We start from the raw sequence: 25580 nt of genomic DNA, 5'->3' as shown, positions 1-25580 counted from the left end.
GGGGGGGAGGGAACGTAGGCGGAGCGGCCGCACCACGTGACTCCGGCGGAGCTCTGCGCTCGGCGCCGCGGGTCACGTGAGAGGGGCGGCGAAGATGGCGGCGGGCGGGCCGAGCGCGAGGTGCGGGGGTGCGACGGCGGTTGCAGCGGCGGGAACGGAGAGCGGGGGGGAGGGGCGCCGTCACTCGTTGCCCGCGCGCTTCCGCCGCTGGGGGAGGGCGGTGGAGGAGACCCGCGGAGAGGAGGGGCCTTGGGGGGGATGACCGGGGAACAGTTAACGGCCGCGGGGCCCGCGCCGCTCTGAGCCCGCCCCCCGCGCGGCCCCGCCCCGTCCTTCGGCCCTGAGGGACCGGGGCGGCCCCGGCGGATCCGCCGCTCCGTGTGATTCCTGCGGGATGCTTCCGGCTCACCGGGCGCCTCGGTTCGTGGGGAGCGCGCGGGGTTTGCTGAGGAGATCCCCTCGTCCCGGCGGGCGGAGCTGCAGCCGGGCTCCGTGTGCTCGCCTCGGTTTCTCTGGGAGACGGCGATCCCTCGGCCTCGCTCCTTGGAGAGCTGTGTGCAGCCGGAGCCGGCAGCCGTGCGGGGGGTGTAGGGAGGAAATCCTTTGGCCCTTTTTACTGATGTGCCCCTTCAGGCCGCTGCCTTCGTTTCCTTTTGGTCATTTATTCTGACGCTTTCAAACTCTGTTTGGCCCTAGATGGTCTGAATCGTATCAAAACAAAGCTCACAAGCACCAGCAGGGACAGGAACACCTCTGTTAGCTATGGCCGCACCAAAAGCACTTTCCTTCCGTCGCTCCTGCAGTCTGGTTACCAAATGAGGCACACAAAGTGATCCCTGTAACCCCAGCAAAGGTTAGGGTAGATCAAAGTGGAGTGTTGGCTCTGTGTTCTGCAAAGCCATTCGTTTCTTGGTAAAATTCGGTGGCCTTTCTGCACCTGTGGGGCTGCAGATGCTCCACCTGTGGCTGCCCACTGTCAGCAGGGCTGTTCAGCTCCTGCTGAGGAGTTTGGAGGTAGAAACTCATTGACAGGTGTACTGGAAGTGATAGGTTTTGTATCATTCTAATGGTGGCATGTGTCACATGCTACAGGTGGCTTTTGCTTATGTAGTGGGTTAATTTCAATGATGCCAATCTAAAGATAAGTTATTGAGTGTTCTTGCTTTTTTGAACCACCTTTTTGTAGGGTGTTGTGGTTTTTTTTGCTCCCGATTTGTGTTGCACTTCTAAGCTTCCTGAGCTCATTTTTCTTTATGCTGCAGTATGATCTGCTCTAAAATAATATTTGCAAGTTTGAAAAAGTGTGTGTTGAATAGAAGCCTGAAATGGTGTTTGTTATTAAAGCAGGCTCCACGTTTTCCTTTTGTTTACAGGAGCAGCAGAGAATTGTGGACAATTCTCCTGGGCAGATCAGCTTTAAGAGAACCAGTAAGTCCATGTCTCAGTAAGCAGGTTTACCTGTCACTCAGTGGACTCCATGGCCAAGTACATCATTTTTGCATCTCTTTGAATAGCAATTTTGCTGCTATTTTCTTTCTCAGTACAATTGTTGTTGCTCTGTCTCCGTTTTTCCACTCCTTGCTTATAGCTGCTTCATCAACTGCCTGGAAAGGAGTACGTGGAAAAGCTGGTTCTTTTCTGGAGTGGACAGAAGTGCTGCTTGCTAGACTGACTGGTCTGGGGTATATGTGAGTGGTACATCCCACTTGTGAATGTTCTGGGATGGAGCCCTTGCATTCAGGAATGTGCCCAGATTGGAAATGCAAACGTATCAGAACCTAGACCAGTGAGGCCTCTCCCTTCCTAATACTGGACAAGGCAGCAAGCTTTCTCATGTGATATGTGCCTTGAATCAGTCTGGATCATAGATGCTGTTGTTTGCCTTGTGTTGTTCCTATTTCTGTGATGGTGAAATTTCTTTGCTTCATTTAAACAAATCTGTTACTTGACAGGAGATGCTGAGGAATCTGTTCAGTAATATTTGGTTCTTTTTTTAGGCACAGATTGCATCAGAACTGAACAAGCACTGGCAGAGATTGTTAGAAGGGCTTTCATACTACAAACCTCCGAGGTACAGTAATTGCCTGACTTTAGAAATTAAAAATGGGATCTATTAATAAGTAGAGGAGCATATTGAATATTTCTCTCTGACTTTCTAAAAGTAGATTTTTATTCTCTTGCATGACTTTAGATTTTTGGAGAGGAGCAACAGTAGGAAATACTTAATTCAGACTGTGTTCTATTGCGTAAAATACAGGCCAGAAAGAAATAACAGTAGCTTCTGCTGTTGTTACCAATGTTAGAGTGCTCTTAACCCTTCCTAACCTCTGCTCAGCTGTGGTGCTGAAGTGTGAGTATGCACTCTGCAGCAAAGTGGCTTCTCTTGATATTCAGTCATGTCAGAAAGATAACATGATTCATTCATTGGAAAGAATAGAATGAAAGTAGCCTGTGTTTATTAAACTAGTAAAGTAGTGAAAAATGATCATAGATGAGTATTATCTGTTCAGAAAATTGCTGATTATTGTTTTATCTCAGTGGCCTTTCAGTATGTCATGCAACAACTGGTCAGTTTAAACTGATAAAATTGAGAACTTGGAAAGCTTCTTGAGTTCCTTCATTGGGTTGCTGCATTTTTAACGATGTCACTTTCTTTTTTCTTTTAGTACAACTTCAGCAGAGAAGATAAAAGCTGATAAAGATATAGCTGCTTCACTAAAGGAGTTGGGTCTGAGGGTCAGCAAATTTTTGGTGAGTGAAAGTGCTTTTCTGGTTATTTTTTTTTACTCTTGCACTTGGATTGTGTAGCTCTTGGGATTCTGTTATTTAAGTAAGCTTCTTGATGCTGAGTAGAGGCAAACTTTGCTGAGGTTTTAACTGGCTGCATCTGAGTGACATCAAAGCTTGTGTATTTTGTATTTCAGTGGAAGTACAGACTGAAACACCATTCTGAAAAGCAAAAGTTTTCTGCTATTATTTATTCTGAAGAGAAAATCTACCTGAAATATTTGAGGAATCTTTAATGAGTTCATTTGTCTTTTGTTCATTTCAAAGCATCTCTCTTTTTTCTTTTTTTTTAGAGTCTGGATGAAGAGCAGAGTGTGCAGCTGTTACAGTGTTACCTTCAAGAAGATTACAGAGGAACAAGGGACTCCCTGAAGGTCCTTAGCTCCCATTTATTTCCTTTTCACTATACATCTTTCCACAGTACCAATAATCTGTTGATGAATACGATCATATGCAACTTGCCATTCTGATTTGGAAAAGACTTTGGAGTTTTTGTTCTCTGAATGTGCAGTGGCCAGGTACCACTTTACAGAGATGTGACAGCAGATGTTCAGGTTTAACTTTCTGGTCCTCTTCCTGCTTGAATCTGTCTGCAAGGATTTGGCTTGTCTCTGTCTCAGAAGTACAGGAAACCTATAGATCTGAATGAGAGTGGGTGGAGATGAAGAACAAATAAATAAGTATTTTGGTTTTGTAGTTTTGGAAACTGTCTTTTCAAAAGAAATGGAAAGAAAAATCTTCTCATTTCTTTCAGTTGTGTGTTGTTGTTTTTGTGATATTTATTTTGTCAGTAGGTATTTCTGCAGTAGAGAATTATTTTATGTTTTGCTTACAGACAGTTCTTCAGGATGAAAGGCAGAGCCAGGCTCTGATACTGAAGGTTGGTTATTTCTGTTTATATTTTCTGTTGAACGGATCTGAGAACTAATGCTTTGTGTTCAGGAAGCCTTGGGATGATGGAGATTTTAGGCTTGATGTCAGGGAGTTCAGTTGGCTGGGTGTATGCTTGCCCATTTTCCAAACCTCATGGGTTTGTATGTTTTTGTCTGAAGGGACAGCTCTGAAATGGAGGTTGATCATCACACCTGGCAGAGATTACTAAAGATTAAGAATGGGAGATCATCTCTGTCTCTTATTTTTGCCTTTCTTTTCCAAGTTTTATCAAATAGCATAATTATATACATGTGTTAACGGACATGCTTTATTGAATTCTGTTAGTTAATTAAGTTTTGGTGGTTTTTTTTTTTAATTTATTACTTTTTAGATATCTTAAAACTGCTTAGTTGAAATTCCATCTGTAGTAGTGTTTGAACACTGTATATTCTGGTGCTGAAGGCACTGGCAGTTTATGGAGGAGGAAGTACCCAAGTGATTCTGGTGGTGTTGTGTTCACAGCTTGCTGACTATTACTATGAAGAGAGGATCTGCATTCTGCGCTGTGTCCTCCATCTGCTCACTTATTTTCAGGATGAGAGGCACCCTTACACAGTGAGTACAGGAACCTTTTCCTGGATGTCATTGAAATAGGCTAACTGTGTAAGTTGTGTACTCGTTATCCACCTGTGAGTGCAAAAAACCACAGGAGAAGGCATGTGAAAGTTCATTTATTTGTTTGCTTGTTTTAAGGCACAGTACTTCCAGTGTGTGGAAAAGTTGGACAAGGAACTAGTTCCCAATTACCGTAAACAGTTTGAAGAACTGTACAAAGCAGAAGCTCCTACATGGGAAACACATGGAAATCTCATGGTATTTTTTTCTTCCATGCTGTTCTATAAAATTTACCAACTATATCTATCTAACTTAGAAAGTCTTGATATATAATGTGTTGAAATGTGTATGTGCAGATGTATTAAAAATTGATGGTTCTCTTGGTTCATGAAACCTAACCATTGTTTTCTTTTTAATTGAACACGCTTTTGCTGAGAACCAAAGCAAGTCATTTGAAACATGTTCTTCCTTGTAAGAAATCTGTTGATAACACTCAGCTAACAGATGGACTTCTGTAGCTCCTCGTAGTCTCTCTGTGTCAGTATACTGTACTTGCAGTGGCTTTTCTTGTTATTAATGCAAACCACCAACTATGCAGACTGAAATAGTTCAACCCCTCTTGGTTTCTGACTGCTTTGTCTGATCTGTGAGCTTTGATGTATGATGGTGGCACTTCTCCTTGTGCAGACAGAACGTCAGGTTTCCCGTTGGTTTGTGCAATGCCTCCGTGAGCAGTCCATGCTCCTGGAAGTCATCTTCCTCTACTATGCATACTTTGAAATGGCACCTGAGGAGCTTCTGGCGTTTGCAAAGTTGTTCAAAGAGCAGGGATTTGGCACTAGGCAAACCAACAGGCACTTGGTAGATGAGAGCATGGATCACCTGGTGGATCGTATTGGGTAGGTAACGAGTATTTCTGAAGTGAGTACTGAACAGAGCAATTGTTTTCTTCAGTAAAGAGAAAAAAAGTGCTTATATTTCTTTCCTCTCTCTCTTAAAATCACCACTTTAAAATCACCACTCTGAAAATCGAGATAAACTAATTATGGTGAAGGCAGAATGTCTTCTCTGATTGCTTTGGATATTTGTGGCAAAATGAAGATGCGATTGCAAAGCAGAGGGGCATCCAGAGGCCAGCTTTAGCTGTCTGTAGTTATAAGAATGACAGTGAAGACACAGCACCATTTATTCTTAGATGGTCTGGTTGTAAAGTGGAACTGCCTCTTCACAGTGCTGTACTGTGAACTGAATTGCCTTAGTACAAGCTGTCACGGGTCTGGTTACACAAGTGGTGATAGTGTCTTTGTTTTGCTGTGTGGGACCTAGCTCAGGCTGCATCCTGAAGGAGTGAGTCTTGGTGGGTGGCGTAGAGTTAAAAAGGAAGAAAAGCTGTCTTCACATTTCAGTGACTTTTTGTTTGTTCAACAGTAGTTTTGGAGATTTTAATCTGTTATATACTTAGCATTTCAAGACAAAATTTGGATTACCTGCTGCTAGTTTACATAATTTCTTATCTCTTCAAAGAACAGCTGGACCAATGCAAAGTGAATGTTGTTCTTTGACTGTTGATCGTTCTTTTTAAATTGAAAACCAACCAAACAGAAAGAACAGCTGAATTCTAAAATAAAGTGTCTAACCTGCTTGATTTTTTTTTCCTCTTTCCTGCTTGAAGCTACTTTAGTGCTCTTATTCTCGTGGAAGGCATGGAAATTGACTCCCTCCATGAGCGAGCTTTGGATGATAGGACAGAGGAGCACAAGTTAGCCAATAATGCACATATCCACCAGGTAAAGTGTAGGCAGGATAACCCCACGTTCAGCCTGTCAGTGTAAAACTTACTCTGGTTATCTAAGCAGTGCTGTGAAAAGATTATGCATACAAGGTTATGCTTCTTGCTGATTTGCTTCTGATTTGCTGACCAAATATAAGATCTAGCATCCGTGTAACATGCTGGGACAAATTAGAAGGAAGTGAATCCTTCTCCCACTTATTTACTCGATTGTCATGGACCTTTCTTTAAAGAAGGGTGTGTGTGAAGGAATAGTTAATGTGGAGTTTAAAAATCTTCTGTTTCATTCCTTTCTCAGTGCCAGGGCTTTTAGGACAGAGAACACGAAGTCAGTAAAACATGTACAAAGCCAGGCCAAGACTGCAAACACACAACTTGGCCTGTCAGATGTTTGAAGGAATTACCTGTAATAGAAAGATGAGTTAGCAGAAAGTTGCCATCAGCAGTATGCTTACTGAGTATTTTCTGCTTCCGTGGGATCTCAGTTGTGTTGCTTTTGTCTTTGTGCAGGAAATGGACAATCAGCTGCTGCAGTTGGGGGATGTCTCACATCACGCTCTGGTGCTTTTGGCTTGGGCTCTGCTCCGTCATACCATAAATCCAGAGGAGTCAGCCAATGTTATCAGGAGAATGGGCAGCACTGCTATCCAGCTCAATGTATTCCAGTACCTGACAAAGCTTCTGAGATCACTTAGCAGTGGGGGCAAGAATGTGAGTTTCTTAGTCTCATACGTAAGCTCTTGAAGGTTTTTAACTAATGATGTAAAGATGTGGTGGGAAGTAGACAATTTTGAATCAAAGTGACTGCAAGCTAAAGTTGATTTGAACCATAGCATGTAATAAAGCATGCTTTATCATCTCAAATGCTTTCAGTGAAGAGCAGAAATCAAACTGGTACTGAACAGATTTTTATGCCCAGAGAATGAAAAAACACCAACACCCAACTGAACCAAAGCAAACAAAAAACCTTCTATAAATAGGAGTGCTGTACCTCATTTGATCAGAACAGACTGCCTCTGTTTTTTTTGATGTGCCCCCATGGGTATACTTGCTGTTATAGATCTTCAGTACTAGCTTATGTAATTCTGCACTGATCTCCAGATCTGGTTTCTTTAAGCAATACAGTGTGTGAGAGTAATCAACTTGGTGGGCAGAAACCAATGTAAACAAATCTTCAGACTTTCTGAACGCTGAATGATTCTTTATTGCTGTTTTGAAGGTGTTTCTCAATATAACAGTAGTAGCAGTTAATAATTTCTCAGTTCAATGAAACTTTTCATGTCGTGTGGATGAACTGATGACTGCTTATTGTACTGTAGCAAGGATACATGACAGAGGCAGTTACTCACAGTGCAGTTTGTACAGGAGACTTAAGTGCTGTTACATTATGTTCTACAGCTCGTCGTCTTTCCTGTATTGCTCTTACATATTGTTTCTTTGCAGTGTACTGCCAGCACAGCTTGTATGTGCATTTATGGGCTTCTTTCCTTTGTCCTGACATCGCTGGAGTTGCATACATTGGGCAATCAGCAAGTAAGCATCCAAAGCTCATTGCATCTGTTAGCTAATTTGAAATAACGTGTCATAACTGATGTTAATTACTTCTGTTAAGTTGTAATCTTGCATTTGAAACCGCAAAATTTGAGTTTTAGATAGATTTAGAAGTGTGGTTGACCCTATGCACATTTAGTGAGCACCTCTGCAGACTGGCTGAGTAATAGTGAAATACAGCATATCTTGGACTTGAAGTCCTATGGATTTGAAACTGATTGTTGACATTTTATTTTCAAAGCAATGGAAGTAATGCATATTCAATTTTTAAGTTTGAGGGAGCATCATATCGTCCTTTTTAAGCATAGTGGACAAGTTTGTCCTGGCCAGGCCACTCCTTGATAAGAAGCATGGCTTTAGACTGGCTGTGTAGGGGGTGTTTCTTTCTCTTTTGGCTGGAAGAAGTACTTCCATCTTAGCTGGTAAACATGGATACTTGAATTCTAGGAATGTGACAAAATTTGGTTGGGATGAGAACTCTCGGTGTAAAGTAATGTGTTATCGTGTTTTTCCCTTCCTCTAAAGGATATAATTGATGCAGCCTGTGAAGTTCTGGCAGCTTCCAGCATTCCTCAGCTCTTCTGGAAGACAGTGAGTGTGCTGGCAAGTTTTTTGACCTACCTTGCTTATAACCAAAACCTGGTGAAAAGATCCCCTTTTAGGAAAGGAGCAGACTGATCATATTTAGTTAGCTAGTTGCTAGGAAGCCCTGAGGAGCTAGTGTTCATTTGTATCTGTCTTTTATTTATGTTTGCCCTTTCCTGCCTTTTAGGTACACCCTTGGCTTTACTCTTGAAGGATACTGGGACGAGTTTTAATATAGGTGATAGTTTAAAACAGGACTGGGATTGCAAGGATTGAGCTAACTGCTGGCAGAAGCATTGTGCTTATTTTTCTGTTGTTACAGAATTAGGATGATGTGTAATGCATTAGTCTTACTTCCTGCCTATACTTGCACACTGCCTCATGCTTTAGTCTGTACAAGAACTGGAGTGATGCTTTTGTGCATGATTAATGTCCAGTACACGACTTTAAAAGGAGCTATATCCTTATGCTGTTCTGAGACTATTTTAGCATTTCTTTTTAGCAATAAGACTTTTGTTTTCTGTTTCCATCACCAGGAGCCGACTACAGGTCTGGGTATTATCCTGGACAGTGTATGTGGGATGTTCCCCCATCTTCTTACTCCTCTCCTTCAGCTGCTTCAAGCTCTTGTGTCAGACAAATCTACTGCAAAAAAGGTACAAGATCTCTCAGTGTTTGGGAGAAGAGTTATTTCAGGATGGGGATAGCATGCTCTGTGGTGGTGCATGGTGATGACCTGGTTGATTAATTTTTAAGAGAGTCTGTCTCTTTGGCTGTGTTTGTCAAGCTCTCTTTCTGTGCAGGTGTACAGTTTCCTGGATAAAATGTCCTTCTACATTGAACTCTACAAGCATAAACCTCCTGATGTGATCTCTCATGAAGATGGCACCCTGTGGCGGAGACAGGCTCCAAAACTCCTGTATCCTCTGGGTAAGGAAACTGCATTTCATCTTTTCTTATTCAAGTGCTTTGGGGAATTTAGTTCTTTACTTGGCTTCTAACTCGTGGGGACACTGATGGCTGTATTTCACTTGTTTCTTCAATCCCTAGGACTAGGTCAGACTAATCTGCGGATACCTCAGGGAACAGTGGGACAAGTGATGGTGGATGACCGAGCTTATTTGGTACGATGGGAGTATTCCTACAGCAGCTGGACACTGTTTACCTGTGAGATTGAGATGCTGCTCCATGTTGTATCAACAGCAGGTGAGAGAGGCAGGGAGTGTAAGAGAGAATAAAGTAATTGTTTATTGTTATCAGCTTTAAATTAACAGTAGGATTGAGCATCTCTGAGTACTTCTGAAAGAGCTTGGAATACTCACCCCAAAACCTGTTTTCTTTTGTTGGTGGTGGTGGTTTTGGTTTTGGGTTTTAGTTATGGTAACTCACTGCAAAAGCATATAATGAGATGAAATAAATTTTGCATCAGGGAGAAGTTGAGGTGCATGAAATAAGCATTTTTGTATTGGGAATGAGCCTGGGGATATTCTGGAAGAGGAACATGCGTTATTTTAAGCTTGATAACTGCTGAAATACGATTTTTGCATTCCAATGCTAGTTTTCTTTACCTAGATGTGATTCAGCATTGCCAGAGGGTCAAGCCCATCATCGATCTGGTTCATAAAGTCATCAGCACTGATGTATCTGTAGCAGATTGCCTTCTGCCAATCACGTCACGAATCTACATGCTGCTGCAGAGGTGAGTCACTGACTGGCATGGAGTCACTAACAGCAGAGGTGCCTGAGAAGAGGTAATGAGCTGAAAGAATTGTCACTTGCCATTTTACCCAATGATTTGAAAGAAGTGCATCTCAGTGCTTGAACTCCCCAAGGCTGATGTTCAGGAAGGAGTGTTCTGGCTACAGAATGCTTTGATGCAGCAGAACGATCCCTCCTCTTCTTTCTTGGATGTTGTGCAAGTTCCAGGTGATGGAAGAGTTCTACATGTTAACTCTCCCCTCAGTCATCTGCTGGATAATCACTGTTCACTGTGACAGCCTGTTGTCTGATGAGCCTTGCTTCATGCAGTAAATTGGTCTGATTCAGGGGAGAGGGAGAGTTGGCAAGGCTGAGCTGACAGTGTGGACTTTGGTGTCTGGACTGGAGTGTAGGTTTGATGCTTTGGATCAGAACAGCAGTATATAGGCTCGATCATGGATGATAGTACATTTTATGTGTGTTTGTCTTTTCCAGGCTGACAACTGTCATCTCTCCCCCTATGGACGTTATTGCTTCTTGTGTCAATTGTTTGACAGTATTGGCTGCACGGATGCCAGCCAAGGTGAGGACCTTTGTGATTTTCTAAGCTTGAGAACTAGTACGTAGGTACATGTGAGTGAGAGATAATATCTCTACTTGATCTCATGCAGGTTTGGACTGACCTTCACCATACAGGCTTCTTACCATTCGTTGCTAATCCAGTGTCCAGTATGAATCACATGATTAGGTATTCCTTGTGTTGTTTTTTTCCTTTGGCCTAAATTGTTCATAACTTGTCGTAAGATCTTTCTGCCTGTTTGAAATCTAAGGTTTATGGAATGTGGCATTTCTCACTCATGTCAAAAGTTGTACTGTTTGTGCAGTGAATCCTTTTGCTTGTCTCGCAGTGCAGAGGGAATGAATGCTGGGGGCTATGGAAACCTGCTGATGAGCATAGAGCAGCCTCAAGGCGAGTACAGCGTTACCATCTCCTTCCTGAACCTCATCACCACTCTTGTCCGGGTGAGTGCTTCTGGAGTGGTCTGTGTTTGAACTTGGCTGTAACCTGATACAACTAGAAGGTGAAATACTGCAGTGCCTGACATCCTCTGTGCAGTATGTCTCTGAGTAATTAGCCATTGGTCAGCACTCTGTATGTGCTACTGTTTTGTGCTTTCTCTGGTTCTTTTTGATCTGATGTATAAGAGAATAGAAATCATTTGTAAATCTATGTCACCGTGCTCAGTGGTTTTCTCACATTTAAGGACATGCAGCTGAACAAAAGATTTAATGACCTTTAAACAGAAGGGGAAAAATAGCAATTCTGTTTCTCCTAGGGACAACTTGGTAGCACCCAGAGCCAAGGACTTGTGCCCTGCATTGTGTTTGTGCTGAAGGAGATGTTACCAAATTACCACAAATGGCGTTACAACTCTCATGGAGTGAGAGAGAAAGTTGGTAAGGACACTGAGAGGGCAGGGCAGATGGGTGAGATGGAACAGGATCACCTGTCCTGGGGAGAATGCATTAATGTTTCCCATTTTTTATCAGATCTTTTCTAGCAGACATTTGGGTTTTACTTTGTGCATCTACTGATGTTGCCACACGCTGTAATTTGTTCAAAAGTATTAGGGACTAGGCAACATCTTCCTGAAAACTGAGCAGTCCATTTCATCTGTGTTTTAGGATGCCTCATTCTACAATTGATTCATGCAATACTGAATTTATGCCCTGAAATGGATCCTCACAGCAGGTAAGATGGGTGATGGGTGTCAGGTCTGTGATAGCCTGGCTTACAGTACAGCTGGGCTCCGCCACTTTCTTTTTGTTTCAGTTTTTGAATGAAAGTTACCTGCAGTTAACTGGACTGCTTATGTAGTGCTGATTTCAGTGGTTTTCTGCATTACTGAGAATAGGAAGGGTAGAAGGAGGTCAGGGACAGAGAAAGCGTGTTGTTTTTTACTATATCTGATGAAGGAGAAAACAGTGTATGTATTCCACAGGGCATAATGCCACCCACTTCCCTGTTTGATATATCCACTCTGAAGGAAGTAGAAGGAAGAATGAAGTAGGGTAGAAATGCAGATGTTACTTTGTGCTCATTTGGTAAGTGGTGGAGGAAAGTACTGTGAGTGATCCTAGTGATGGTGTTGTGTGGTGTTTGTGTCCCACAGCAATGCTCCCAGCCTTCAGTCCCTGTGCATCTTCAGCCTGGCCAACGCTGAAGCAGGACAAGCTGTCATTAACATCATGGGAATTGGTGTGGACACTATTGACATGGTAATGGCTTCCCAGTCTAGTAGGTGAGTCATGTGCTTCATCTCAGTAGTGAGGAAAAAAAACAGTGGGTAATATTTGAAATGTTTATGTCATGAGGAAAAGCTTAGGAAAATACTGGATTTGGAGGCAGTTTAGTCTTGTCACCTATCGTGGATGTGTTATAATTTCTTAAAGATTGGCTCTTGCAAATGTTTCTCCCTCTTAATGCATATGAAGTCATTCTCCTAAAGAGGGGGAGAAAAGTGACAAGAGACTGTCAGACTATTTTCCTTTTTTGTTTGATGCTGAGAATTCAGGGCTGAGTAGACAATATACTTTGTGGCTGTGTGGGGGTTTGTGTTTCAGCAGCTGTTAGGTGGTGACATGACAGTTGGAGTGGAAATGTGTTATAACCTCTGACTGACAAGAGTGTCGAATTTCATCTCTAAATGTTGTGCAGATAATAAATGTCAGTTATCAACAGCTCCTTACTTTGTTTTCTTTTTTAATGCAGTGATGAGTCACAAGGGCAAGGTCAGCTGCTGATACAAACCGTTAAGCTGGCGTTCTCCGTTACCAATAATGTCATACGATTGAAGCCCCCCTCTAGTGTGGTATCTCCATTAGAACAGGCACTTACTCAGCATGGTATGTATTCCCCTATGGGGGACATCTGTGGTTTTTTGTTACTTAGAAATGGTCAGCGTGTGTCTCATTACAGACTGTATGTGAGTTATTGAAATGTCCAAAATGTGCTTTCCAGTGATAGGAGAAGGATAATTCTCCTTCCTCTGAGGCATTCTAGTGGGTGGTAACCCTGCTTGTGGCAGGAGGTTGGATCTAGATGATCTTTAAGGTCCCATCATGCCTTATTCTATGTGAAGACTGACCTAATTCTCACCTTCTGCTGTGGAAGTAATGATTTGTGAAATAGCTGCCCATACCTTTGGTTTTAATTGTGTTTCCTTCAGGTGCTCATGGAAACAATCTTATTGCAGTCTTGGCCAAATACATCTACCACAAGCACGACCCCGCGCTTCCACGCCTGGCCATCCAGCTGCTCAAGCGACTGGCTACGGTAGGACGAGGCTCACACAGGAGCTCCTTTACTTCTTCTCTGTGAATGATTCCAACCCTGAAATTGTTTCAAAATAGTCTTTTCAGTCTTGTTTGTATCAGGGAGGTTAGTGCAAGTCAGCTGAAGGCGGAGTGGACCGAAAGCTGTTTATATTGGAGAAGTGTTCTGTAGAATTTGGTTATCTTGGCTTCTGATATTTCTTTCCCTCTGCAGGCTGCTCCCATGTCTGTTTATGCCTGTCTTGGTAGTGATGCTGCTGCCATCCGTGACGCCTTCCTCACCCGCCTGCAGAGCAAGATCGAGGACGTGCGCATTAAGGTCATGATTCTGGAGTTCCTCACAGTTGCAGTGGAGACACAGCCTGGGCTCATTGAGCTCTTCCTGAACTTGGAAGTGAAGGATGGCAGTGATGGCTCAAAGGTAGAATGGCTGACATTTGCCTGGCAGTTTGCCATGCTCTTATTGTAACATCCCCGTGTCTTATGGCACAGGTCTCTAAAATTGAATCCGCTTTTCGTGTCGCTGTGTTCCTGATGAATGCAGCGCACGTTTGCAGTGAATGCATGTGCTGTGGTCCCAGCTTCACTTTTTCTTACAGCTGGAAAGAAGCTGTCCTCAATTTTCATAAGAGCATTTCTACCGAGTCAGAGCAATGATAGCAAAGATCCTTGTGGCTGTACTCTCCTGAGTCTGTCAGTGCCCATGTACTGGGAATGCCACTACAACAGATAGTATCAGGTTTTCACAGTAAATGTTCACTAGTGCTTTGCAGTTGGAGGTCTTCTTGAGTTGGGAGCTTTTTGAAGGCATTTGGTCTTACCAAGTCTTAGCTTACCTCACTTTTTATACCTCTTAAGACTTCCCTCTTGTGTTACACATTCTTTGTAGTTACTTATAAAGTATATCTGTATCATATACTCAGTGATTTCTCTTCTGTGCATGGTTCAAGAGGAATTGAAGATGTTCTCCTCTAAAGGTGTCCCCACAGTGGTTTGGTGGAGGCATAACCTCTCTCATTTCCTTTTGCCTTAGGACTTCAGTTTAGGGGAGTGGAGTTGCCTCCAAGTAGTCTTAGAGCTGATAGACTCCAAACAGCAGGAGAGGTACTGGTGTCCTCCCCTCCTGCACCGTGCTGCCATCGCCTTCCTGCACGCCTTGTGGCAGGACCGCCGAGACAGCGCCATGCTGGTGCTGAGGACAAAGTAAGTGGCTGTTTTCCTGCAGTGTGTTTTGCTGCCTGTACTCCAAAACACCTTTTCTGTGGTTCATCAGACTGTTGAGGGACGGTTGCCTCCTAGATTTTGTGCATCCTAGTAAGGGGTGTGCTATGTGTGTGTTTTGAACTTGATCTGTACTGTCTCTTGGGAAAGAAGATGGAAAGCTATTGTGTGCGTGTTCAGAAGCAAATGTACATTGTTCAGTTTATTTTGTGCCACATAATCATGTGTTTACAAAAGAACACTTGCTGTGGAATTTGGAATGGACAAAATGCTGCTAGGCATGAGAGAGATAACTGATACTACTTCTGTATCTATCTTTTAGGCCAAAGTTCTGGGAAAATTTGACTAATCCACTCTTTGGGACTCTTCTTCCGCCTTCAGAAACATCAGAGGTGAGTTACACTGGGGCAAAATGCGGGCAGCTTTGTTCTTGGCAGATGGGTTTCTAAGTGTGTGTGCCTGTTTGTGCTTTTGGCTTTCTAAAAAGCAGAGTGGCCAGCTGGTTTCAATGGAGGCAGGAGCTGAAGCATATACTGCTCTTTGCAGAGAATGGCTCTACAGCAGTGGACTGCATTCAGAAGTTCTCTTTTTTCACATGTGAAATCAAAGTAGATGTTATCTGGCATCTGTGTTTGCATTTTCTGGAAGATGTGCTGTATGTAGTGCACGTGTACTGTGTATACTGTCTGACTCCTTAATTTTAGTCTGGCTAGTATCACAGGGGAATCAGTTAGGCTTTTTGCATTCTTCCTTTCTGTGGGTGTTTTCCCCTTCATTGTGGAAAGTCCTGTGCCCTCACTCAGTTTGACTGCCACTTTGAATCCAGCGTTCCTTCCTTATCACCAGTCCTTTGGCAAATGACATAGCTATTGCTATCATGGGAGAAGCAAGTCTGCCAAACTGGATGATCAGTCACTGTGAGCGGGTGGGTAAGGTTAAAAGAGAGCTCCACTCACCCTGCACAGCAAGGTGCTCAAATTTTGCTTTCATCTTGTCTTTGTAGCTCAGTGTCTTGGATACCTGTGCCTTAATCATGAAAATCATCTGCTTGGAGATCTACTATGTTGTCAAGTGAGTCTTTGGCAGTCTCTCCTTCATCCTTCTACTGAAGTCTGAACTTTGTGTGTTAGTTCTGATAGAGCATGCAGGCTTTCAGGAAATAAATACATGTAATCCTGTGAAAACGTGGGAGGAACAGTGATTTATACAGTCTTTGTAAGATCACTGTATGCAGTCAGTGATTGCAAGAAATCAAATATGTGTTTGAGATCCGTTTCTGTAGTCCAGAGGAGAGAATGCTATGCAGGGAGAATTCCTTCTACCCTGCACTCAAAATATGCCATATTTATTCAAAGAAATTGTGAAATAAGCAAAGGGCACAGTGATTGCTAAATAACATTTTAATAGTTTCTCACACTGAGTTTGTTTTTCTGAATGTAACTGCCCTTTAGTGTACTGAATAGTCAGGATTAACTAAAACCTCAAATTAATAAACAAAACAAATGGTAGATTTTCTTCAGAGATCATCTGTTTTCCTTCATTGTGATGCAAAAAGTGGGATTCCCTGCACAGGTCTAAGCTGTGGAATACCCTTCACTTGCAAGCTGTGCCCTTGGCTTTCCTACCTGAGTCTCAGAAGGAGTGTATTCTCTGACCAAAGAATAAATGAAGATATCTTCTCCTCTTGATTTGGTCAGGGGCTCCCTGGATCAGTCCCTGAAAGACACACTGAAGAATTTCTCCACCAAAAAGCGCTTTGCTTACTGGTCAGAATATGTGAAGGCACTGGCATGTTATGTGGCAGAGACAGAGGGCAGCAGCTGTGCCTCCATGACAGAGTATCAGATGCTCATCTCAGCCTGGCGGATGCTGCTCATTATATCTACTAGCCATGTAAGAGCTACCCTCGTGGGATTTTTCTTCGTATCTCTCGTGATAATCTGATATTAACACTTGGAATAATACCGAGTCAACTTCTCAGGGATTGGCTAGATCACAGTGAAAATCCACTGTTCATTTCCTTTCAGTTATTATATATTTACATTCAGAACACATGTTGGCCCAAACATGGTGTAGGGTTAGAGTAGTTAGTGTTTTGCGGTTTGATGTAAGTGAGCATGTTGTCTGTCTGAGCGTGGGGGAGTGGTATGCAGTTTTTATAGCAATGTGAAGTAATTCTGTAGTTGTGAAGGGATTAGCAAAATCTCAAGTGAGTGGCCAAGCAGGGAAATTAGCCATTGCCAACTTCATTAACTGCTCACGTACATCTGTGATTTCTGCAGAACTGCATTGTTCAGCAGATGCAAAATTTGGTAAATTCTTCAAGTAACAGAACAGTAGAGTGATGTTAGGGTGGAACAGAAGGTTTGTCTTTTGTTGTATTTGATTATGCTTTGCTTTTGTGGATCTCAGGTGGATGTAATGCATCTGACTGATCCTGCAGTTCATCAGCAATTGTTTCTGGATGTGCTGAATGGGACCAAGGCTTTGGTAGGTGCAAGATCTTCTTAGTTCTTGAATTTCCCAATTGCTCATCACATCTGTGCTGCAAGGAGCTCTATATCTGCAGCTGCTTGCCATTGTAGGGTTTTTTTATTATTTATTTATTTAAGATCCTGTGAAATTGGGCTGAATGAAAGTGTTTCTTCTCAGCTTCTTATAAATTTTTGTTTAATGTGTGTCATTTGGGATGTAACTGGGTGACCCTGCAGAGGGCTCTGGCTCTGGTTCCCCTGTTGCTGCTATAGCTGCTGAAGAACCGTTTGGTGGTGGTGCTTGGGCTGAGCATTTCTTGCATTGTGTCTGTGCACTGTTACACCTGTAACTCTTGTGATATTTCTTCTTAGCTTCTAGTTCCCATGTCAGTATCTTGTCTGCAGCTGGGCTCTATGCTGTGTACTCTTCTTCTGATCCTGCTGAAGCAGTGGAAGAGGTAGGTATTTTGCATGGATATTTACTGATCACTGTTAATATAAAAGCTTAGGAGAGTATATTTGAGTGTTCTGTTCTAGTGATTGTCCCTTAGTGATCTAGGAAGGAATCTGATGCTTTATAGTGGAGTTTTCTTTTGGGATGCCAAGTAGCTGTAGTTTGTTGCTGGAAGATCTTATAGCAATACATACATGGTTTGGCTTTCTGGTGAAAAGTGTATGAAAAAAAGCTTTTGTGATAGCAAGCCCTGCACGCTCACTGTATTGTGGCATGTCTTTAGTGAGGTTGAGGTAGTGACTGGTCCAGGTTTCATTGGAAGAACCTAAACCAATGATACACACAGCTCAGTCGAACCATTATGTTCATTGAGGGATCTTGTCTAATCTGAAGAGCTCTTCCTTTTTGTTGTCAGCGAGTTGGGTTCTGTGGATAAAATCATAAACTCCTTGACGCAGATTCTGGAGGGAGTACTACAGGCAGATCAGCAGATGATGGAGAAAACCAAAGCCAAAGTGTTCTCAGCTCTTATCACTGTGCTGCAGATGAAGGAGATGAAAGGTGAGAGCATTGAGAGCAGTGCTGCCATGGCTGAGTACACGATTAGCACTGCCATGTTTCCAGCATTAAAATATGCCTGATGTTAGCTGTAGTGCAAGATGTAGAATATAGTTACTAGCTTCTGGGACATCTCCACGTTTTTAACTTTGTTTTAACTAGCTTTAGAAGAGATGAGGTGTGTTGTTCACCTCAGGTGTGTTGTTCACAGTGTGCATGCCTTCCCTGTCTTGCCTCTTCCCAACAAGAACCCCTATGTTGGATCAGTTTGATGGAGATGAAAATAGAGATTCGGAGTGCTTTTAAAGACAGCTGGTTGGGTGTGGGAGGGACCCCCCCAGTACTGCTGTGTCACTGAGTGTGACATTGCTTTCTCCAGATAACAAATGACACAAACCCAAGGAGGGCATGCTTTGTTAAACCAAAGGAAAAACACAGCACCATTACTTTGTTACTTCAGTCCTTTGTGGGACAGTTTACTCTGTAGTAGCACTGAAGACTCTCAGTGGAATCTGGGCAGTTATTTCTCTGTGTGGGGCAACAAAGATAGAAAAGCACTGTGGTGCTGAGGAGTGCCTCACTTTGCCCCGTCCAGGTGCAGTCCCTGTTCCACTGCCTGGTCCTGTGAGCCTATATCATTCAGAAAATAAATCAGGCAAAGTGGAGAATTATTAAATTCTTACTGTTTTTTAACATCCGCGTTTGGTGGTGACTTTGAATTTGCAGTCGTGGCAGTAAACGGTGGTGCAGTTTCTGGTAATGGTTTTCATGGCAGTGTGGGGTTCGTACAGTTCATGGACAGCAGACTTCATCCATGGACTGGTGCCAGCAATCTGGGGAAATGGGTAGGCAATGCTACTGAATAGTCAGCCTGTAGTAGTGCTTGCTTTCTGCTTTGAAATGTAATCAGCTTATATGACTGCTTGGGAAAATTACGTTTTATACGATTCAGATGGTGATCTTTTAACTTATTATAGCCTCCTAGTCTTGTTCATCTAACTTTGTCACAATTCCTCACGTTCCCTTTCGTGGGTTCTGCAATAAAAACAGTAATAGTAACTCCAAGGAACACATCCCAGTGATGTTATCAGTTAAACCTCAGCACAGCCTTCGTTTGCTAACTGTTGTCTGTTCTGTGTGTGTTGCAGTGAATGAGATCCCACAGTACTCCCAGCTGGTGCTGAGTGTGTGTGAAACACTCCAGGATGAGGTCATTGCTCTCTTTGATCAGACTCGACACAGCCTGACCTTGGGGGATGCCACAGACGACAAGGACAGCATGGAAACAGATGATGCCTCCCGAGTTAAACACAAGGACCAGCGAGATGGGGTAAAGGGCCAAAAAGATGTGTGTGTGTTGGGAACCCCCTTTGCTGCATGCTGCCTCCAATGGAAGCTTTGTCAGTTCCTGCGTGGGAATTACTCTGTGGTGTCTCAGCACATGTCAGCCTGGGAAATTGGCTATTGCTGCCTCTCTTTCAAATCTGTCCTAAGAAACACTGTTAAGATTTATATGAGAGCCAGAAACTACACAGAGTGTAAGTGTAAGTGAGGGACACCAGCCACCTTAATTTATGGTTCTGAGAATGGCTGAACTTTAAATCATCGTGTGAAATGCTTCCAAGATTTATTTCTTTCTTGGTGCATCTATCAAGCATATACCCTGTTCTCCCTTCCAGGTTTGTGTTTTGGGTTTGCACCTTGCAAAAGAGCTCTGTGAAGTTGATGATGATGGAGACTACTGGCTGCAGATTACTAGGAAGGTCCCTGTGCTTCCAACCATCTTTACTGCTTTGGAGATCAGCCTGAGAGTTAAACAAAACCTTCACTTCACAGAGGCCTCATTACATCTGCTGCTGACCTTAGCAAGGACACAACAGGTGAGAGATGCAGAGAAGAGAAGGCAAATAGCTGTACATTTTTCATAGGCTCCATGCATCTCATTACTGTGTCTGTGATGCAGCTGTACAGTGATGTGTAGATAAAGGGGTTGTTAGAAGCTGGCAAGCAGGAGACCGTGTCATTACGCCTTCCTATTTTGCCTGGTTCTTCTTGTTAATGGGATGTCTCAGACAGAGGATCTGAGGCAGCCAGAGCAGAGCTGTAACTTAGAGCAGGCACTTTCACTGTATGTGTTCTGCAATGCAGATTACCCAACCTATTTAGAACGGAATGGAGTGTTGGAGCCTGGTTTCTCGTTACTTGCAGTAAAGCATAATTTATCTATTATAAATTCAGCTTTGTGTAGGGCTTTTAAGTGAAATGAAGGTCATTCCAAAGCTAGCTCTTCTCAAAGATTAGGGATTTACCAAACCAGGCGACACGCTGAGATGTTATTGGTAGAACAGCGTTGCTTGTTGCTAATTTTTAGCAGCACAGAAGATTGTGTGATGAAGTTTCTCTAAAAGGCTGGTGGCAGTGCAGAGGACAGAAATAGGTAATGCAGAAGGAGCCTCTTCGGTCTTAGGCTGGGGAGCAGCCTGCAGACGCTAATGGTCGTTTGTTCTGTGCCCTGCAGGGAGCAGCAGCGGTGGCTGGAGCTGGTGTCACACAGAGTGTCTGCCTGCCCCTCCTGAGCGTGTACCAGCTCAGCACTAACGGAGCCATCCAGGTGGGTGCTGCTTCCTTCTGGGTGGCAGCGTGCCAGCGAGCTTGCTGTGCCCTGCCTTGCAGGCCGTGGCTGGAGAGGAGCCCTCGTGGTCAGGGGACGGCAATCTCCTGTAGGACCTGGAGACTTCAAAATGACGTGAAGGGTTTGTATGCCACGCTGGGCAGTGGTGTAAAGAAGTCGTTTGTTTTTCTATCTGTTCAGACATCTGCTTCGTCTCGGAAGGCTCAGGATGCTCCCTCTTGGCCTGGGGTCTATCGCCTCTCCATGTCACTGATGGAGCGTCTCCTCAAGACGCTCCGGTACAATTTTTTGACAGAAGCACTGGACTTTGTTGGTGTCCATCAGGAAAGGATTCTTCAGGTATGTCACACACCTCCTCTGCAATGGTGTACTCGGCTTCTGTGTTGCAACAGTAGTGGAAATGTGTCAGTAACTGTAGAAGCATTGAAAAGACACAGCTCCTGTCTCAGAAAGGTTTAGAGGAGACTTAATTCAGAAGTGGGAGAAGGCAGAAAGTCTACAAGCCATGAAGTCAGGCAGGGATGGTTGTTAGGATAATTGTTAGAGCTGGGCAGTCCCCATCTTTTGTCCCTGGAGTTATAACATGGCTTCAGGTGTGTAATACACCTACTCAGCACAGTAGCAGAATCAAGGGATAAGTTCCCACCAAAATTGTGATAGTCTGCTTTGAAAAGAGGAGTGTGAGAGCTGTTCTTAGAGTGACTTCAGCTCTGCCTTGCTGTAATGATGGAAATGCTGTGGCCTGGGTTTAGTCACCATTGAGGCTAGCAAGCTTTCAGGTCCCCCCGTAGTGAAAGTAGTAGCTGTCTTCATACAGCAGCACAGCTTACAAAATGCAATGATCTCTGACTTCAGAATGTAAAGTTCTCCAAGTCTGTGCCCCATGTGCTGTCCAACTACTTTCATGAATGCATTTTATGCCCTTAAGGGCAGATCTCTGTTTTGTTTCTTCCAAGAAGGGTGGACTTCATGCTTTAGCTGTCAATGTCCTGATCTACTTCTATCTGCTTTCCAGTGCCTGAATGCAGTACGGACAGTACAGAGCTTGGCCTGTCTGGAGGAGGCTGATCACACTGTTGGCTTCATTCTCCAGCTCTCAAATTTCACAAAGGAGTGGCATTTCCACCTGCCACAGCTTATGAGGGACATGCAGGTAGGAGGCAGGATACTGCTCTATGTAGATAATACATACATATGCTATATAGATAATATGTTGTGTTGGAAAGTGGCACTTCATTTATTTTTATTACTGCTCTTTATGCTCTTTCCTTTATGTCACACTGTTCTGCCTGGATGGGGTTTGGTCTTTGAAGAGATTTTTCACCCTCACCTTCTTTTTTACAGGTGAATCTGTGTTACCTGTGTCAGGCCTGTACCTCCCTCCTGCACAGCCGCAAAATGCTCCAGCACTACCTGCAGGTGAGGATGGGGACACTAAGGCAAGCTGAAAGTTGGGAGCTTTGTGTGCTCGTGCTCTCTGCTGAAAGGCAAATGTTATTTGGTATCCAGGCTCTGTTCCCCGTGGTTGATTACCAGCCGCCATCAATAACTGGGATTTGCATCTTTCCACAGTAGAAATGTCTTCAGATAATAGCTGAGACTAAAAGCTCTGGACTGTGAAAAGTCAGACCTTGGGAAGCAGCAGCCTGTGCTTGAGTGATGCCACTATCCTTTTAGAGCTGCCTACAGAGCAGCAAGGAAGCTGCACTGCTGTAGTGCTCTGTAGGGCCATTAATTAAGACACTACTGACCTGGTGTCCTTAATCTGGTTTAATTTGTTTAAGCACTTGTTCTTGGAGAATCCTTTGTTGAACATGAGGCAGAGCTGGTGCATTGCTACCAACGTGCTGTTTCAGCATGGCTGAGGCTTGCTGTGTTGATTAGTGGTTCCTTTTCTGGAATGTGAAATCCAAAGAGCCTCTGCAGCTGCTTTCCTAGAACGCAGAGCCTCCCCTGACGCACACTATCCTCCTCCTTTTTACTTGCAGCAGTTTTCCCTGAAAGCATTGTTTCATTGTTTCACACAAAACAATTGTGAATGTATCCAAGAGGCCTTTAAAAATTTCTCTACAGACAAAAAATGGTGACTCCCTTCCATCAAGTGTGACTCCACGAGTGCAGCGTAATCCCCAGGCCTCCTCCAAACACCCCAGCCCTGAGTCAGAGGCAGCAGAGCAGAAGGCACTGCTTATGGTGCAGTACAGCCTCTTGAAAATCCTCAGCAAATCTCTTGCTGCCCTGCGCCATTTCACCCCTGATGTCTGCCAGATACTCCTTGATCAGGTAAGGGATGTTGCTCCCTGAACAGGGAGGTTTCCATCATCCCAAGTGATGTTCTGGGTCCGTGAAGTGAAGCACAGCCTGTTCTGCTTGAGGCAGGACCCTGCTGTACATCTGTGTGCTGCCCTGCTGCACAAAGCAGGAATTCCCCTCAGTTCTCAGGCACTGATCTGAGGAGAAAGCTTGGCTGAGCTGTGGTGTGATCTGCACAACACTGTACGTGCAGCCTTACTGCAGCAGACCCAGCTAGATTTGTGTCCTCAGCTTGTCAGTCTTCACAGAAAAGATACTGTCTTGTTCTCCCCCGTGGGTGTGACCTAGCGGCCTGGTCTCCCAAGTTACACCAGGCAGGGTTTAATCCCTGAGTCTGGCTGTTTCCTTTTGGATCGTTACTTTCTCGTGCCTGTAGGTTACAGTTGCTGGGGCTTCTGAGAACAGTCTGGAAGCAGTCACTGCTTTAGCTTGCTGCTCAGTTACACGGCCTGAGAGTTGTAAGGCTCTGCTGTCTCATGTACAGTCTGCATGTGCAGAACTGTGCAGAGTGCTCTTTGCTGTTCCAGCTGCATAACAGATTGGGGAAGTGACAAAATGACCTCAGTGCTTCAAGTTCTCCATACAAAAAGCATGCTATAGGGACTAAGTGTTCCTGTTACCATGACTAGCATACTCACGTCCTCAGAGGTCACGCAGTCCTCTTTCCTTTTCTCCACAGTCACTGGACCTTGCTGAGTACAATGTGCTCTTTGTCTTGAGTTTCACCACACCGGCCTTCGATTCAGATGTTGCACCTTCCTTTGGGACCCTCCTTGCCACAGTCAATGTGGCCCTCAACATGCTGGGAGAGGTACTAGCCATCTCTTTGGGAAAGCACAGCTCTTGCAGTAATCTCAGTGGACTTGTTCAATTAATATTTTGAAGAGTAGTTTTTGTATGTGCTGTGCCTAATGTCTGTCTTTTTATCTCTCAGTTGGATAAGAAGAAGGAACCTTTCCCTCAAGCTGCAGGGCTGAATATGCAAGAGGGAACCAAGACCCTCAAGTGAGTTTCTAGGTCTTTTATTTAGTTGTGGCCAAGGAGCAGAACTGGTCAGGTCAGAACTGAGATTTATAGGCATTAGGGTAGCTTCAGAACTCTCACTCTGAATGGGAGGAGTTCAGTAGCCCATTAAAAGCCCTCCAAAGCAAGTAGGGCCAATGGGGATTTCTGCTCTGTAGACCATAGCTTTGGGTGTCACAGTGTGAGCAGCAGCAGCAGTCCCTTGTATGTACTCTAGGTGAAGTCTTTCCCAGGCTTTGTGACTGAAGCTGGGATGTTCAGCTCCTGCTGATGCGCATTTCTTTGCGCAGGTCTCTGCTCATGTTTACAATGGAAAACTGTTTCTACCTGCTCATCTCCCAAGCTGTTCGGTACTTGAGAGACCCGGCCGTGCATCCCCGCGATAAGCAGCGGATGAAGCAGGAGCTCAGCTCTGAGCTGGTAAGCAGTGTTACCATTCTTTCTCACTATTCTGTGTGTTTTGTGGGAGAAGGTCCCCCATCTGCCTGGTACAGCTGTTCCCTGCATGAGTCAGCAGCCCCAGGTGTCTAGGCTGCACGCTGCGATGCTGCTGTACCCCTCGAGCACCTCGTTGTGGGAGGGAGAGGGACACAGGCTTGGAAGAAACTAACTCATTATATCTTCTAATTTCAGAGCACGCTGCTTTCCAGCTTGTCCCGTTATTTCCGCCGTGGTGGTCCCTCTTCACCTGCCAGTGTGGTTCTTCCCTCTCCCCAGGGGAAGTCTGCCTCCAAGCTGGGTCCTGAGGGGCAGGAGCCTTTGTTTCAGCTCGTGCAGGCCTTCGTCCGGCACGTGCAGAGATAGATGCTGTTCTGTGCCACCTCCCTTTCCAGGACCTGCGCCAGAATGACTCGTGTCCACCACAGAAAGCATCACCCTTGGCAGAGCTTGTAACGAGGACTGGGGCAGGGAGGGAGGCCTGGTCTGGGCAGCGTTGGTAAAGCAAGCTGTAACATCAGCAGTGCCATCCTGTGAACTCTTGCAGCACAGTGAATGTAAGGAGAGCTGCGAGGGGCTCCTCAGATTGACCAGTGCACAGCCTGCCTGCTCCTCTGCTGGAGTCCTGGCCAGGTACAAGTGCTGAACAGTCAAAACCTTTATTTTTATAGCTTGTACCTCAGCTGGGGAAGCTCCGGCTGATGGAGAGAGAGGATCCTCTGGGCACTACTCTGCTCTTAATGCAAGGTGCAATCTGCCTCTCCTTCCCAGTCAGAGTCCAGTTAAGGCACAACCTAGGGATCAGCCAGCAATTCAGAGACCATCTTTCTACTCCTATTTTTGTACTGAGTGGTTCAAGGCAAGATGGTGTATGTGTGCTCACGCCTCCCCTCCGCCCTGCAGTCTGTGTGTTGTGTGTTTCTGAAGAGCAAGGCCTCACTCAAGGTTTTTAAGTCCAAATTCCATTGCTCTAGTCTTGCAATTTTTTTGTAACTGTGCCCTATTTATACTGATATTAAAACCTTTATAGACAGCAGCTGGATGGTGGTTTTGTATCCTGCAGCACCAGGCTCTGCATCTCTGTGTTAGTTCTGCTGCATCAGCTGAGCTCAAGTACTGTCTGACAGCAGTGTGAGCTGTGGCTCATGAGTGACAGTGCAGATATTGTTTGAAGAGATGACATCAAAGGTTGATTCCCTTGGCTTTCCCACACCCCTCCTCGTACTGTCACGT

At 44.4% G+C, this 25580-nt stretch overlaps 1 protein-coding gene across 3 annotated transcripts; it reads left to right on the top strand.

Moving 5' to 3' along the window:
• Window positions 1-74: 74 nt before the first annotated feature.
• Window positions 75-25383, top strand: NUP188 (nucleoporin 188). Of its 3 annotated transcripts, XM_065737519.1 has the most exons (45): window positions 75-120; window positions 1374-1428; window positions 1998-2071; window positions 2667-2751; window positions 3081-3161; window positions 3623-3667; window positions 4183-4275; window positions 4414-4533; window positions 4963-5174; window positions 5948-6062; window positions 6575-6775; window positions 7508-7597; window positions 8141-8206; window positions 8737-8856; window positions 9004-9130; window positions 9251-9406; window positions 9773-9899; window positions 10394-10481; window positions 10570-10646; window positions 10807-10921; window positions 11236-11356; window positions 11585-11651; window positions 12073-12201; window positions 12672-12805; window positions 13129-13235; window positions 13449-13655; window positions 14268-14437; window positions 14778-14847; window positions 15459-15526; window positions 16153-16348; window positions 16868-16945; window positions 17302-17387; window positions 17799-17944; window positions 18733-18786; window positions 19090-19271; window positions 19621-19821; window positions 20460-20552; window positions 20754-20912; window positions 21589-21726; window positions 21918-21992; window positions 22647-22856; window positions 23566-23697; window positions 23821-23891; window positions 24200-24329; window positions 24543-25383. In XM_065737519.1, the coding sequence occupies exons 1-45, from the start codon at window positions 95-97 to the stop codon at window positions 24711-24713; spliced, it is 5268 nt and encodes a 1755-aa protein (XP_065593591.1). In that variant the 5' UTR covers window positions 75-94; the 3' UTR covers window positions 24714-25383. The 3 variants fall into 3 exon arrangements, with proteins under 3 accessions (XP_065593591.1, XP_065593592.1, XP_065593594.1); XM_065737520.1 differs by lacking the exon at window positions 18733-18786; XM_065737522.1 differs by lacking the exons at window positions 75-120; window positions 1374-1428; window positions 1998-2071; window positions 2667-2751 and having other exon boundaries at window positions 3113-3305.
• The last annotated feature ends 197 nt before the right edge of the window (window positions 25384-25580 follow it).

This window comes from Cyrtonyx montezumae, unplaced genomic scaffold (genome assembly GCF_038088225.1).
Source record: "Cyrtonyx montezumae isolate F1298 unplaced genomic scaffold, pur_monq_1.0 scaffold_20, whole genome shotgun sequence".
In the NCBI taxonomy this organism is placed as follows: Eukaryota; Metazoa; Chordata; class Aves; order Galliformes; family Odontophoridae; genus Cyrtonyx; species Cyrtonyx montezumae.
Note: the sequence above shows the minus strand (reverse complement) of the source record. Positions and strands in the feature narration are given on the sequence as shown.

Excerpts from the sequence above, each read along its gene's own strand:
- NUP188 (XM_065737519.1), top strand. The coding sequence starts at position 95 with ATGGCGGCGGGCGGGCCGAGCGCGAG. Across the intron at positions 3,162-3,622 it reads GAACAAGGGACTCCCTGAAG|ACAGTTCTTCAGGATGAAAG; the intron begins GTCCTTAGCTCC and ends TTTTGCTTACAG. Across the intron at positions 23,698-23,820 it reads CCCTCAACATGCTGGGAGAG|TTGGATAAGAAGAAGGAACC; the intron begins GTACTAGCCATC and ends TTTATCTCTCAG.